The sequence below is a fragment of the Ambystoma mexicanum genome, chromosome 11 (assembly GCF_040938575.1).
Source record: "Ambystoma mexicanum isolate Mex_15411 chromosome 11, UKY_AmexF1_1, whole genome shotgun sequence".
Lineage (NCBI taxonomy): Eukaryota > Metazoa > Chordata > Amphibia > Caudata > Ambystomatidae > Ambystoma > Ambystoma mexicanum.
Genome location: NC_090934.1, coordinates 422,656,179 through 422,669,399, shown reverse-complemented (window position 1 = coordinate 422,669,399; position 13,221 = coordinate 422,656,179). Strand labels below are relative to the sequence as shown.

The window sequence follows — 13,221 nt, the reverse complement described above, 5'->3', positions numbered from 1 at the left end:
AAGTGCAGGACTTCAGGGAGGCATGGTGAGGAGGGGACAGGGCCTCGTACCACTTGCCAGTAGAAGTGTTAACAAATGCATAATGATTCTTATTAATGATTGTGTTTTAGGAATGTCACATTTATAGTGTTGATTTATGTTTGCTGTAGTATTAAACAATGTGGCCGGTATGGTATCCAAAGTGAGAGTCACGTGTGTTCACTCGTCCCCGGGGCATGCCCACCTGCTCAGCCCATTCTTTTTCTCTAGGTAACTGCATCATTGATCCTATACTTATCTGCCCCCCATTACACACGCACACCAATGCTCCTATACTCATGTTTCTATGCACATTTCTAAATGCTGTCAACATTGCAACTAAACCAGGAGTGTGCAACCAATTACTAACGAGTCGTTTTGGACTACAACACCCATCAGACCTAGCCAGCATAGTCATTGGGATACTGTGACTTGTAGTACAAAACATCTAAAGAGCTTCAAGTTGCAGAACCCTGCCCTAAACTGACTGAATGTTTCTTTGCACATCTATACTTTCTCAGTACTCCTGTACACATATAGGACACAATGCACATCTATAAGTGGCCACCTTTGTGATCCTCTACTCCCATATTCCTCCCTGCAAATGCATAAGTTATCTCCTCGGTGGCCCTTTAGTCATTGAGGTTCCTATACACACCTGTGTGTGACCTCTGTAGGAAACCTATGATCCTTAGGACTCAGTGCACATGTGTAAGTGACCTCCTTAGTGGACATAGAGTCATCTATGATCCTATCCACTTGTGCTCCTATACTGCTCTGGGTATCCACGGGCAGCTATCAGTCACCTTCAAAGTGCTGCTCCACTCCTTAATAGCCAATGCATGTGTATAAGTGAATTCCTAAGTGTTTCTATGCTACCAAGTATCCCTGTGCATGTCTACAAGTGCTCTCATCAGTAACCTTACCCTTCTCTCTGGATATTGGGACTTAGCCCCATGATTTCGTTTTTTTAAATTAAAAAGTGATTTCAAGCAGTGTACAGGTAGCCATCCACAACCCACCCCAATCCCTCTTCTTGCTTCCCAGTCCTCACCCAGATCCCACCCTAGCCCGACACCTGATTGGGCCTGCTACCCTGCTTTGAACACCCAGAGGGTGTTACTGCGTTGTACATGCTTGCACTGCTTTACTATATGCAGCCTGACCCTGGTAAGTGTGCCTTGAGCTCCAAAGAGCTCTGTTTTCATTTGGCCGTATTGTGTATTTATTTTTAGTTAAAGGTGATTTCCAGCTGCCTCGCGGAGTGCACGTAGCCATCCACCACCCACCTCTGAGCCCTCTTCCAGCATACCAACCTTCCACGTCCTTGCCCGTCCCTTACCCACCCTGATTGGCTGATTGTGCACGTTAGTAAAGTGAATTAGGTGCTGGCCGTGCTGCCTGCCGTCGGCACCAAATTTATTTTACTAACGTGCAAATGTGTCGGCGGCAGCTTGCAAGCCGCCGCCGACACATATGCACGTTAGTAAAATGAATTAGGTGCTGCTGGCCGTGCTGCCTGCCGTCGGCACCAAATTCATTTTACTAACGTGCAAATATGTGTCGGCGGCAGCTTGCAAGCCGCCGCATATGCACGTTAGTAAAATGAATTAGGTGCTGCTGGCCGTGCTGCCTGCCGTCGGCACCAAATTCATTTTACTTACGTGCAAATATGTCTCGGCGGCAGCTTGCAAGCCGCCGCCGCCGACACATATGCAGGTTAGTAAAATGAATAAGGTGCTGCTGGCTGTGCTGCCTGCCGTCGGCACCAAATTCATTTTACTTACGTGCAAATATGTGTCGGCGGCAGCTTGCAAGACGCCGCCGACCCATATTTGCACGTCAGTAAAATTAATTTGGTGCTGCCTGCCTGCCGTTGGTCGGCGGCGGCGACCACCACGCTGGACTCAGTCTCAGTCACTCACCTCGAGACGAGTCGGCAGGAACTGGGAAGTCACTGGGAGACGAGAAGCGCACCACACGCTTTCGCCATTTTACGTACAGCAAGCAACAATAATCAAAATGGAGGCCAACACAAGCGTCGCAGCACGCTGTGGCCACGCCCCCTCCTCCTCTGATTGGTCAATGCCAGAGGTCGCAAGAGATTGACAGGGGTCGCTGGCCAATCGCCAGCGGTCGCTCTTGCGACCTCTGGCGACCCCCAAATGACGTCCCTGCTCACTAGGGCTGCTTAACACCAAGATGCCCATAGGTGAATGCCTATGCCACGCTTTATAAATTCAATTATACATGCATGCATACATAGATATATTAAAATTAAGGGCAGGGGATCTGGATAAATTAATAAAAATTAAGAGCATGGTGGTGTAAAGGTATGACCTTACCTGTTCCTCGGTCGGCACTGATGGCAAGTCTGACCCACTCACGCATACAGGGCCGGCCGAGGCATGGACAGTCTGTGTGGGGGCCCAAGGAACCGCTATCATGAGGTGGCCCCGCAGGCATCAGTGCCTGCCTCGACCATACGAAGTAATATTGTTGCAAAGAGGTGCAATTCTGCCTCCATATACGATGCTCCCTTTTTGTTGGTCCTCGTGAGACAGCGGGCCTCATTACAAGGTTGCTGGTCCGGACACAATGGTACCGGTAAGCTTACCGGTATCATTGTATCCAGACCGGAAAACTCAAAGATGTGTCGCGGGTGCCTATCATTCCGCCAGGTCTGCCCTGGTGGAATGAAAGGCACCCGTGAGCAGAGCATTCCTGTGGCACTAGCACCGTTATGAACGGTGCCGGTGCTACAGGCATCCCCATTCCCATTGAGACCTATGGGGAACAACCGGCACCCGTGAAAGGGCAATTACCAGGTCCGGTGGGGTCAGCATACCCCAGTAATTGCCGTTCGCGGGTGCCAGACTTTCTTACCGGCAAGGCTACCTCCAACCTCGTAATGAGGCCCAGCGTGTCAAAACTCAACCTCCGGCTGCGACGCTCTAGAGACAAATACCCTCCTCCCAGCGGCCCACCAGACTCTGCGGGCCCTGTAACTACTGCTTATCATTTTCTTTCTTATAGCAGAGGATTCGAAGGGTCCAGCGATTTACATGCGATGGCTCATTGAAGAGACCATTGCTTGGCAAAGATGTTCTTAACGTTTCCCTGTTAGAACTGCAGAGGGGCATTTTTATTTTGAAAACAGACACAAAACACCAGTTAGCTGCATACATCTATGCACTCCTCCGGGACAATTAAATATATTCCACAAAATAGGTTTAAACTATTTGCCTTATTTTCAAATGTTCATATTTAACACACAAAAAAGCATTTATTTTAGGTAGAATGTAACATTTTCCTCACATTATAAATGAAGCGAGGCTTTATCAAATATCGAAATACAAACAGGTAACCTTTTCCAACATAACCTTTGTTATGAGTCTTTAGGTCTTGAAAATAAATTTAAAAAAAATCCCAGGCAATTTTGTTGCCGTCTGCTAAATTGCATTCTCGTATTTGAAGGTGGGGGGATAATGCCACATGGTACACTTTTTGTCTAGCATTTTTCTGAAAGTATTTATATATTTGTGTGAGTCCTTTACTATGGTTTATGTACTTTTAAAGTCATTTTCATGAATTTGAGTATTGTCGAAAGCTAAAAGTGGGGTTAAGGGGGAAAACGATGAGAGCAAATGAGTCATGAATATTTGCACAGGGTGTGGCAAAAGAGGTGGCAGTCTTGGAGACTGGAGAGGTTATTTCCCTGGTTAGGGCCCTGTGCTGATTTCAGGGCACAGGTCTAGAATACATGTAGGTGGACAGCGTCCGCCCACTTTTTTCATCCAGAGGGTTGACGCAACCCGTGTTGGGTGTTTTTGAGGCCGGAAGAGTGTTCAGCTACTAGGATTTCACCTCAGGTAGTCATGTTCCCAGTGCAGACGCTTACCTACAAGAGTACATAAAAGTGACCACACCCATTCCCCTACACTAGTACTCCTACCCCAAGCCCCACCCCTTTTAATCCCTTAACCCACAACCCCCTATATAATCCAAAGTGTTTTCGAAGTAATTACTTCAAAGTAAATACTGTCGGAAAAACCACTGGTACCCATACGCGCACCTATGGCCACTGACCGTGTGACAGTCGGAGTAGAGCATGGCTAGGCACACTGACTGTGTGTCTGTCCAATATGTCCGCACCTGGGATCACTGACTGCATGTCTGACCAGCTCACGCACACCTGCCGCCACTGATTATGTAGCAGTCCCAATCGGGCGTGGGAAGGGCCACTTACTGTATATCTATCCAATTTGCGCGCAAAGAGCTACTTTCTGCATGTCCATCCTATTACTCTGCACACCTAGGATCACTGATTGGGTGTCTGACCCACTTGCAGCCTCTGACTAGAGCATGACTGGGCTCACTGCCTGTACATCAGTCCAATGTGGGAACACCAAGGATCTCTGTCTGCAGGTCCTTCCCATTACTTTGCACACTTGGGCTCACTGAATGCATGCCTGACGAGCTCACGCACACCTACGGCCACTGACTACATGGCAGTCCTACTCGAGCATGGGTAGGGACACTGACTGCATCTGTCCAATGTGCGCACATCTGGAGCCAAGTACAGCATTTCCATCCTACTATGATATGATATGATATATGATATGATAGGTTATTTATAATGCGCTTAATACCCAGAGGTTGCTAAGCGCGGACCCGGGGATTGAACCTGTGTTGTTCCGTGTCGTTTTGCTTCCAAAGCGAGCACTTTGCTCCTGAGCTATCCTATCGAGCCAATACTCTGGACACCTAGGTTCTATGTCTGCATGTTCATTTTAATAATGCACACCTAGGGCCTCAACCATGACCTTCCTAAATGCTCACACCGTCTCTTGCATTCACTCTTGTTTCCCAGAAGTTGCAGGGCACCTCAGGGCCTCTAATGCTGACGGAGGAGGAAAAGAGGACCCTGATCGCCGAGGGGTACCCCATTCCCATCAAACTGCCCCTCAGCAAAGCTGAAGAGAAGGCACTGAAGAGGGTGAGGCGGAAGATCAAGAACAAGGTGAGTTGTGGGCAGGATTCCTGGTTACTGAGGGGCTGAGGGGCGGGGGAGGTTCTACGACAAAGGGAGCGGGAAGATCGGGGGCACAGGGAGCTCCACACAGGTCCTGCCATTGCTCAGGGAGAGGTGATATTAGGGAAGCGGTGTGCATAGGGCAGGATCTGACATTTCTAGGGGGCTGAATGGGGCGGGATGAGGTGAGCATAAGGCCCTTCCATTACTCAGAGGAATGGACCCTACTATTCCTGTGACGAGGTGATGCCATCAAACACAAGGTGAGGACCAGTGGGCAGAAGTTGCCAATGGTGGGGTATTTGTGGGTAAGTGATCACAAGCAAGGTAATCCATGAACAGGAGGTGCTATTACTTGGGAGTGGAGGTGGGTAGAGAACCCACTGCAGGTGGGTCGGAGTACAAGCGGGATCTTGAGCCGAACTCCAGCAACAACCGCCTGGTGGTTCACAGGTTAAGGGGTGTACCTCGGTGATGCACCCTTTGGGTCACTCTGATGTAGCGCAGGCCGAGCACAACAACTGAACTCTGGCAGAGGAGCTGAGTGGTGCAGAAATCAACAGGCATAACTTGCTATACAGGTAGAGATACAAATCATTAAAGGTGCAGCATGAGTACTTATAATGCTTGTTAAAATAAAATGACACATTGGTTAACTAGGTTATTCTATGCATTAGAATTACTAGAAAGAGCACCAGGGTTCATGACCTGTACGCATAGAAGGGAAATATGCATATAAAAACACAGCTATCTTCGCACTAGACAACTGAATAATTCATACCAAAGGCATTTTGATTGCCAACAAATAATTCACATATATATAACTTGAAAAAAGAACTACATTCTCGTATAACTATACACTGTCCTGCAACTTTGTATCTCAATAATCAATGTATTCCAATGCACACATTAGGATTAATATAACAATAGACAAACAGGTATACATACATTCTAAGAACATAATCAACAATACAAAAGTGCCTAAATTCATACAGAAAAGGACAAATCGATAAAGTGTGTAATGAAGTGCAAAAATGCTTAGTAAAGTACAGTAAAAATAATCACACATCTTGAGAAAATCATACACGTTGTATAATGGCTCAAGTAGACCGTGGATAGCACAAATAGCGTGCAATCCGAAGATGGCACCCATATGATGCCCTGAGGAAGACGTGGCTGCATAGGCCTGTTGTGGAAACTAGGACTCCCTTCACTAGAGCATCTAGAAATGAACCTTCAGTGATGTGGGAAGGTGCCTTTCTAGAGCATTTGACTACATGAAAAAGAATCATGATATCCTTGTGTTTTCAGTCTAGGAGAATTGTCCCTCAATTTAGGATCAAAGACAACTAGTTGACCGGATCCCATGGCCTCAGAGGGGTGCCATCTTCGGAATGCACTCCATTTGCCCTTGGTATGAATTATTCAGTTTTCTAGTATGAAGATAGTTGTGTTTTTATTTAGATTAGCATTAAACAATGGGGTAGAAATGGTGGAAAATAGTCTTTGATATTTCTTCCTTAAAATATTGTGCAGGTAATGTAATGTCAAGTTGTCTTGTATAGTGCACTTCTGACATTCTGAGAGCCTCGTGGCAACATGGCTCTGTAAAAAAGAGAGAATGAGGAGTGAGGTTTGTAGAGGAGGGGAGGGAAGGCAGGCGTGAAACCTGTAGTCTTGAGTGCATGCCGGAATTGCCCACCTCGTGTGTACCAATGGCAATCTTTGTGGTTACTGGTGGTGGCACTTGGGTGTATCCAGGTGGGAGGACCGCAGATCTTTTAGCTGCCAGTACTGGGACACTGTGAGTGCTGAGGGTCTGGGGAGATGCAGTAGCATATATGATGGGGGCTAGATGTGTTGCAGAGCATGCAGTGAGCTCTAAGTGGCTCTGCGGCGGTTACTGTGGCGGTAGTGGTACTAGCTGGCATAAGGCTGCCGTGTGCCTAAGGGTCTATGTATGTAGTGTAGAGGTCATAGTACGTTAGTTGGGCGGGATGTAGGGAGGCTCTGGAGGAAGGCTGATTGCAGTTCAGAGACGAGACAGGCCCGGTTTAGTGCCAGTCACCCTCTCTGCCACTGGTGTTGCGGATAGCCTGGATGATGGGTTTGTCCTCTTCTCAGGTACATTTTGTGATCATTGTTGTGTAATGGTCGTTTGAAGGACTTGTGAGTATTCTGGTCTCCGGAAGAGATGGCTTTGATTCCTGTGTTTGGGGGTCGGTGGCACGTGTTAGAGACTGGATGGTTTGCTGGACTTTTTGTGCTATGGCCCTTCCTCATATTTTGACCTTTGCGTAAGGGGGGTGAGGGGGGTGTGTAAATGCTCTGTGTCTGATGAGGAGGCGGGAGAGGGACTGGTCTAACTGAGTCTGGTCTCAAAGACGGACTTGATTTAAGCATTGTGCACCAGTGTATTTGCACATATGGGGGAGACTTGCCCGACTGAGTCTTTTCTCTAGAGTGTTCTTGAATTTAAGCATTGTGCATCAGTGTACCTCCACACGTGGGCGACACTGCCCAATGGATTCCTTTATCTAGGGCGTGCTTGAATTTAAGCATTGTGCAGTAGTGTATTGGCAATGACATGATTGAGTCTGGTTTTAAGAGTGTTCTTAATTTAAGCTTTGCACATCAGTGTACTTGCACACGTTGGTGAGACTGGCCTGATTGATTCGTTTCTCTAGGGCCTTCTTCATTTAAGCATTGTGCATCAGTGTACCTGCATGCGTCGGTGATATTGACCCATTTGAGTCTGGTTTCGAGAGGGTTCTTGATTTAAGCATTGTCATCAGTGTACCTGCATGCGTGTGTGATATTGACCTGGGTGAGTATGGTTTTGAGAGTGTTCTTCATTTAAGCATTGCCATCAGTGTACCTGCATGCTTCGGTCATATTGACCCAGTTGAGTCTGGTTTCGAGAGTCTTCTTGATTTAAGCATTGTCATCAGTGTACCTGCATGCGTGTGTGATATTGACCTGGGTGAGTATGGTTTTGAGAGTGTTCTTCATTTAAGCATTGTCATCAGTGTACCTGCATGCTTCGGTGATATTGACCCAGTTGAGCCTGGTTTCGAGAGTGTTCTTGATTTAAGCATTGTCATCAGTGTACCTGATGCATGGGTGAAATTGACCCGGGTGAGTCTGGTTTCAAGAGTGTTCTTGATTTAAGCATTGCGTATCAGTGTACCTGCATGTGTCGGTGATATTGACCCGGTTGAGTCTGGTTTCAAGAGTGTTCTTGATTTAAGCATTGTCATCAGTGTACTTGCATGCGTGGGTGATATTGATCCGGCTGAGTCTGGTTTCGAGAGTGCTCTTGATTTAAGCATTGCATATCAGTGTACCTGCATGCGTGGGTGATATTGACCCGGTTGAGTCTGGTTTCAAGAGTTTTCTTGATTTAAGCATTGTCATCAGTGTACCTGCATGCTTCAGTGATATTGACCCAGTTGAGTCTGGTTTCGAGAGTCTTCTTGATTTAAGCATTGTCATCAGTGTACCTGCATGCGTGGGTGATATTGACCCGGGTGAGTCTGGTTTCGAGAGTGTTCTTGATTTAAGCATTGTCATCAGTGTACCTGCATGCGTGTGTGATATTGACCTGGGTGAGTATGGTTTCGAGAGTGTTCTTCATTTAAGCATTGTCATCAGTGTACCTGCATGCTTCGGTGATATTGACCCAGTTGAGTCTGGTTTCGAGAGCGTTCTTGATTTAAGCATTGTCATCAGTGTACCTGCATGCGTGGATGATATTGACCCGGGTGAGTCTGGTTTCGAGAGTGTTCTTGATTTAAGCATTGTCATCAGTGTACCTGCATGCATGGGTGATATTGACCCGGGTGAGTCTGGTTTCAAGAGTGTTCTTGTTTTAAGCTTTGACATAAGTGTACCTGCATGCGTGGATGATATTGACCCGGGTGAGTCTGGTATCGAGAGTGTTCTTGATTTAAGCATTGTGCATCAGCGTACTTGCATGCGAGGGTGATATTGACCCGGTTGAGTCTGGTTTCGAGAGTTTTGTTGATTTAAGCATTGTCATCAGTGTACTTGCATGCGTGGGTGAGACTGTCCTGATTGATTATTTTCTCTAGAGAATTCTTGAATTTAAGCATTGTGCATCAGTGCTTTTGCACACGTGGATTGGTTCCGGCTGCAGGTGGCGGGGGCATTGCATTGCCATCAAGCGTTCGGGGGAAGGGGATCAGGTGAGCTGGCCCATGCTCTCAGCTGAGGTAAAGACAGGGTATAGAAAAATAGAGATATGTAAGGTAAGCAGGGGCAAGCGACTTCCTCCAGGTGTGTGAGAGTGTGTGGAAAGAGGCGTGGCCGAGATGGACGTGACGATTCTGGGACAGGGGAAGAGGTAATGCTGATCCAGGCCTAGGAGCAGGGGTACTCCGATAGGCCAGGTGCTTCCAGTCTGACCAGCTCCTTCCTCTCCTCCCCTCCAACCCCCCAGATCTCAGCGCAGGAGAGTCGCAGGAAGAAGAAGGAGTACGTGGAGTGTCTGGAGAAGAAGTAAGTGTCCTTCACGCCCACTCCCTGAAGAAGCAGTAGTGGATTGGCCTACAGCAAAATCTGCAGATTTCCCATTGAGCCTCTGCGCCATGAGTGGGATGAAGTAAAGGATTTGTTACGTTTCCAGTATATATCAATGTGGGGCCATTTTGAAAAACATTTCCAATTCCACTTTTGGTTCCCAGTCCAGCTGTGTCAACAAGAAATCAAATATCAGGAAATCATCGAAGAGGGAGGCTGCCTGTTTGCTGCCTAATAACTCCCTCTGGTGTCATTCGAACTCCTCACCTTTTTAAAAAAAAAAAATAACATATACAGACTCGGACTGGCCTATAGGGCAATGCCTGAACCAAAAACGCAAACATCTGGTGTGGGCCCAGTTCTTTGACCTGAATTGTTGAATACAATGGGCCTCATTACGAGGTGGGCACAAAGGGATACCGGGCACCGCTAAGGACATCGGTGTCGGTAATCCCTTTGCGCCCTATTCCGAGGTCCCTTAGCGGGTCCCTTCCTTAACGCCTGGTTTTACCAGGCGTTATGGACCGGGCCCGTTAAGGGACTTCAGAGCTAATAACGGTACCGCAATTTGCGGTACCGTTATTAGCGCCTTCCCATTGAGCCCTAAGGGGGCTGAAATGGGAATGGGGAATGGCTTTTTCAAATGGCCATGACTACCTTCAACCTCGGAATGAGGCCCAATATCTTTAAAATGCACAATTTGCATCACATTTCATCAAAAGGCATCCCTTTGGGTACTTTTCAAATAGTCTGTCACAAAAGCAATCAGTTGCCATTTGCAACCGTGGGCCACTTTTTCACTATTGCCAGAGACAATGTTATGCCCGAGGCCGACCCTGAACACATACACACTTAGTCTCAGAGACCTCTCTCGGGGTTATATGCTAGTTCTGTGTCCAAAATATCGATTTCTGATTGTCAACAGTTCAGCAGTGCTTCCCTCCTGTTATAGCTTGGTAGTCTTTCTCAATTTGTGTACAGACTTCTGGTCCCGGTACCTCCAAATAGACCAGCAGGGCATGGGAAGGGTCAGTCTCACACCAGGCCGGTTCCCCTTCAAGCCAATGAGATGGGGTGGATTCAGTCACGCGTGCAAATTAAACCTCAGAGGCTGACAGGTCCGGAGTGCTGCCTGCCGCATGGCAGACCCTTCCCTAGCCCTTATCACCCCTCTGATGTCCCTAAAGCTCTCCCTCAGGCGTTGCTGGTTTCTTTTCATGGCTGGTAAGATGTGGATTGAGCGCCTGATGCAGAGCTCCGTGTATACCCGTCATGTCACCTCATGTCTACTCCTTATGCCGCCTTTTCACTCCTCGGTCATCCTTCTCACCTCTCTGTGACTCCTCAGTAAGTAGAATGAAAACTGATGAGGGAGATTTCAGAAATAAAATAAAGGCCACTGAGTGAGGAGTAAAAATTAGGAGTAGGAAGGAGGTGCGAAGAGGAGAAATGAGGATCCTCTAAAATAATACATTTTAGGACATCCACATTTCTCCTCCTCACTCCACTTTCTCAATCATGCTCCCCACACAATCAGACTTGATTCGTTTGTGCTTAATGTGCCACATTCGTGCAGCTGGATACAGTATTGAGATCGCTAAAATTTTAAAAAATAGCAAATTAATTCAGTCACATGTGTGCTTATTGCTCCCAAAACTTTCAGGCATGGGTGTGTGTCTGGGGCCTTGCACCGCGTGTGGCCTTGAGCATTTCTCTGGTTTCTTCATCCCACTGTGTGATGAGATAAGAAGAAGAGCTCGGCATTGGGACTAAGAATCGAGAAGAGGTGTGAGAAGTGGCTGTGTCCTAAAATCGACACCACAGTGGACAGTGCAGTCATATTAACATTAACATCACCCTTTCTCATCAAGCTTCATTGTTATTTCAAACATCTCCCACCTCCTCAATCAGCTGTGAGACGTTAGGAAAGAAGAGTAACGACTGATGATGGAAAGGGATGACTGAGGAGTCAGAAGGAGGTTTGAGGAGAAATGAGTGTCCCAAAATGGACACTAGTGGTGTACCATGTAGTCATCATTCCCACTCTTCAGTCTTACTCCTAATGAGATGCTAGGAATAATAATTAAGGTGGGCAAGGTCGAAGGATGACTCAGGAGCCAGAAGAGGTGTGAGAGGGACTGTGTCCTAAAATGGACACCACAGTGGCCAGTGCAGTCATAGTAACATCACCCTCGCTCATCACGCTTCATTCCTGTTTATAACATCTCTCACCTCCTCAGTCAGGTGTGAGACGCTAGGAAGAAGAGTAACGACTGATGATGGAGAAGGATGACTGAGGAGTGAGAAGGAGGTTTGAGGAGAAATTAGGGTGCCCTAAAATGGACACTACTAGTGTGCAGTCTAGTCATCATCCTCACTCTTCATTCTTATTCCTAATGTCTCATCCCGCCTCACTCAGGTGGGGGACACTAAGAATAAATACATAAGAACAAAGACAGGAGGATGACTCGGGAGTGAGGATGTGGTGTGAGGGCAGTGAGACGAAGAAAACAATGAATGAGCCACTGGTCCTTGCGATGCAGGTGGTATGAGTGTAATAAGTGCAGCGGCTAGACGCCGTTCTGTTTGTCCCAGGCGCGCTGTGAATATTATGTTGTGTTTCTGCAGGGTGGAGTCCTACACTTCGGAGAACAGCGACCTGTGGAAGAAAGTGGAGACCCTGGAAAACGCAAACAGGTGCGGACTGCATGCGGGAAGAGACGGCCCAGGTGTCGGCAGTCTGTTTGGGGGTGGGGGGAAATTGGTAGGGGGGCGTGGTCTTCACAGTGCATATCAGTAGGCGGAGCAATGGATCTTCAAAATTCGGCGTAGGTCTAGGTTTGTTCCGACTTCCGTGGTCTGAACGAGGCGCTCCTGGTGAAACTAAGCCTGAATTCCAGAATCCCATTCGGAGCTTGGACTGACGGACATACGGGGGCAAAGGACCAGTGCGACAGAGAATGGTCCGGAATGCTGATCAATTAGCCAGACTCAGAACTCGAAGCCACCGAGACAACTCCAAACGCCTGCGGCCTTGCATGCCAAATCGGAATTTCAAACATGGCCCTGTGTACACATTTCCACTCAAGCAATGGAATCTGCTGACAGGACCAAACGGAACCCCTTCGCATTTTCACTTTCGGGTGAAAACCAATCAACAGCCGCTTTTAACATAAATGCATTTATTTATTTATTTATTTATTTATTTATTTATTTATTTATTTATTTGTTGCATTTGTTATTCGCCCAGACTCTGAGGTATCACGACAAAGTTACAGACATCTTGGTTATTGTACAAAAAATACACAATTATAAAGTCATTGTTACATCAATGAAACGAGATAAACAGTTATTTACAGAAGAAAGGGTAGCTTAGCTTCCCGAAACGGTATACCATATTCTCACGAACCGCATCAGCAGTCAGAAATGCCCTGTACGATGATCTAGAGCAGAATGTGAGGACCATATGCTGGCAGGGGTAGGTGGTATATTATCGTAGTTGATTAAGACCGCTCCCAAACTCTATAGACATAGTCTCAGAGCTGGCAACGAGGTGTCAAAAGGAGAAACGTGGCTGTATAGCAATAAGCAGCGATGCTGTGCTCTGGACGGGGAAAGGAGTGCAG

At 47.2% G+C, this 13,221-nt stretch overlaps 1 protein-coding gene across 1 annotated transcript in view; it reads left to right on the top strand.

Annotated features, from left to right (window-relative positions):
• CREB3L1 (cAMP responsive element binding protein 3 like 1) overlaps positions 1-13,221 on the top strand; it is a 411,915-nt gene that overhangs the window by 353,014 nt on the left and 45,680 nt on the right. The window contains exons 7-9 of the mRNA XM_069623240.1: positions 4,892-5,041; positions 9,516-9,574; positions 12,224-12,292. Of these exons, the coding sequence (XP_069479341.1) occupies positions 4,892-5,041; positions 9,516-9,574; positions 12,224-12,292 (278 nt within the window). The remainder of the gene's footprint in view (positions 1-4,891; positions 5,042-9,515; positions 9,575-12,223; positions 12,293-13,221) is intronic.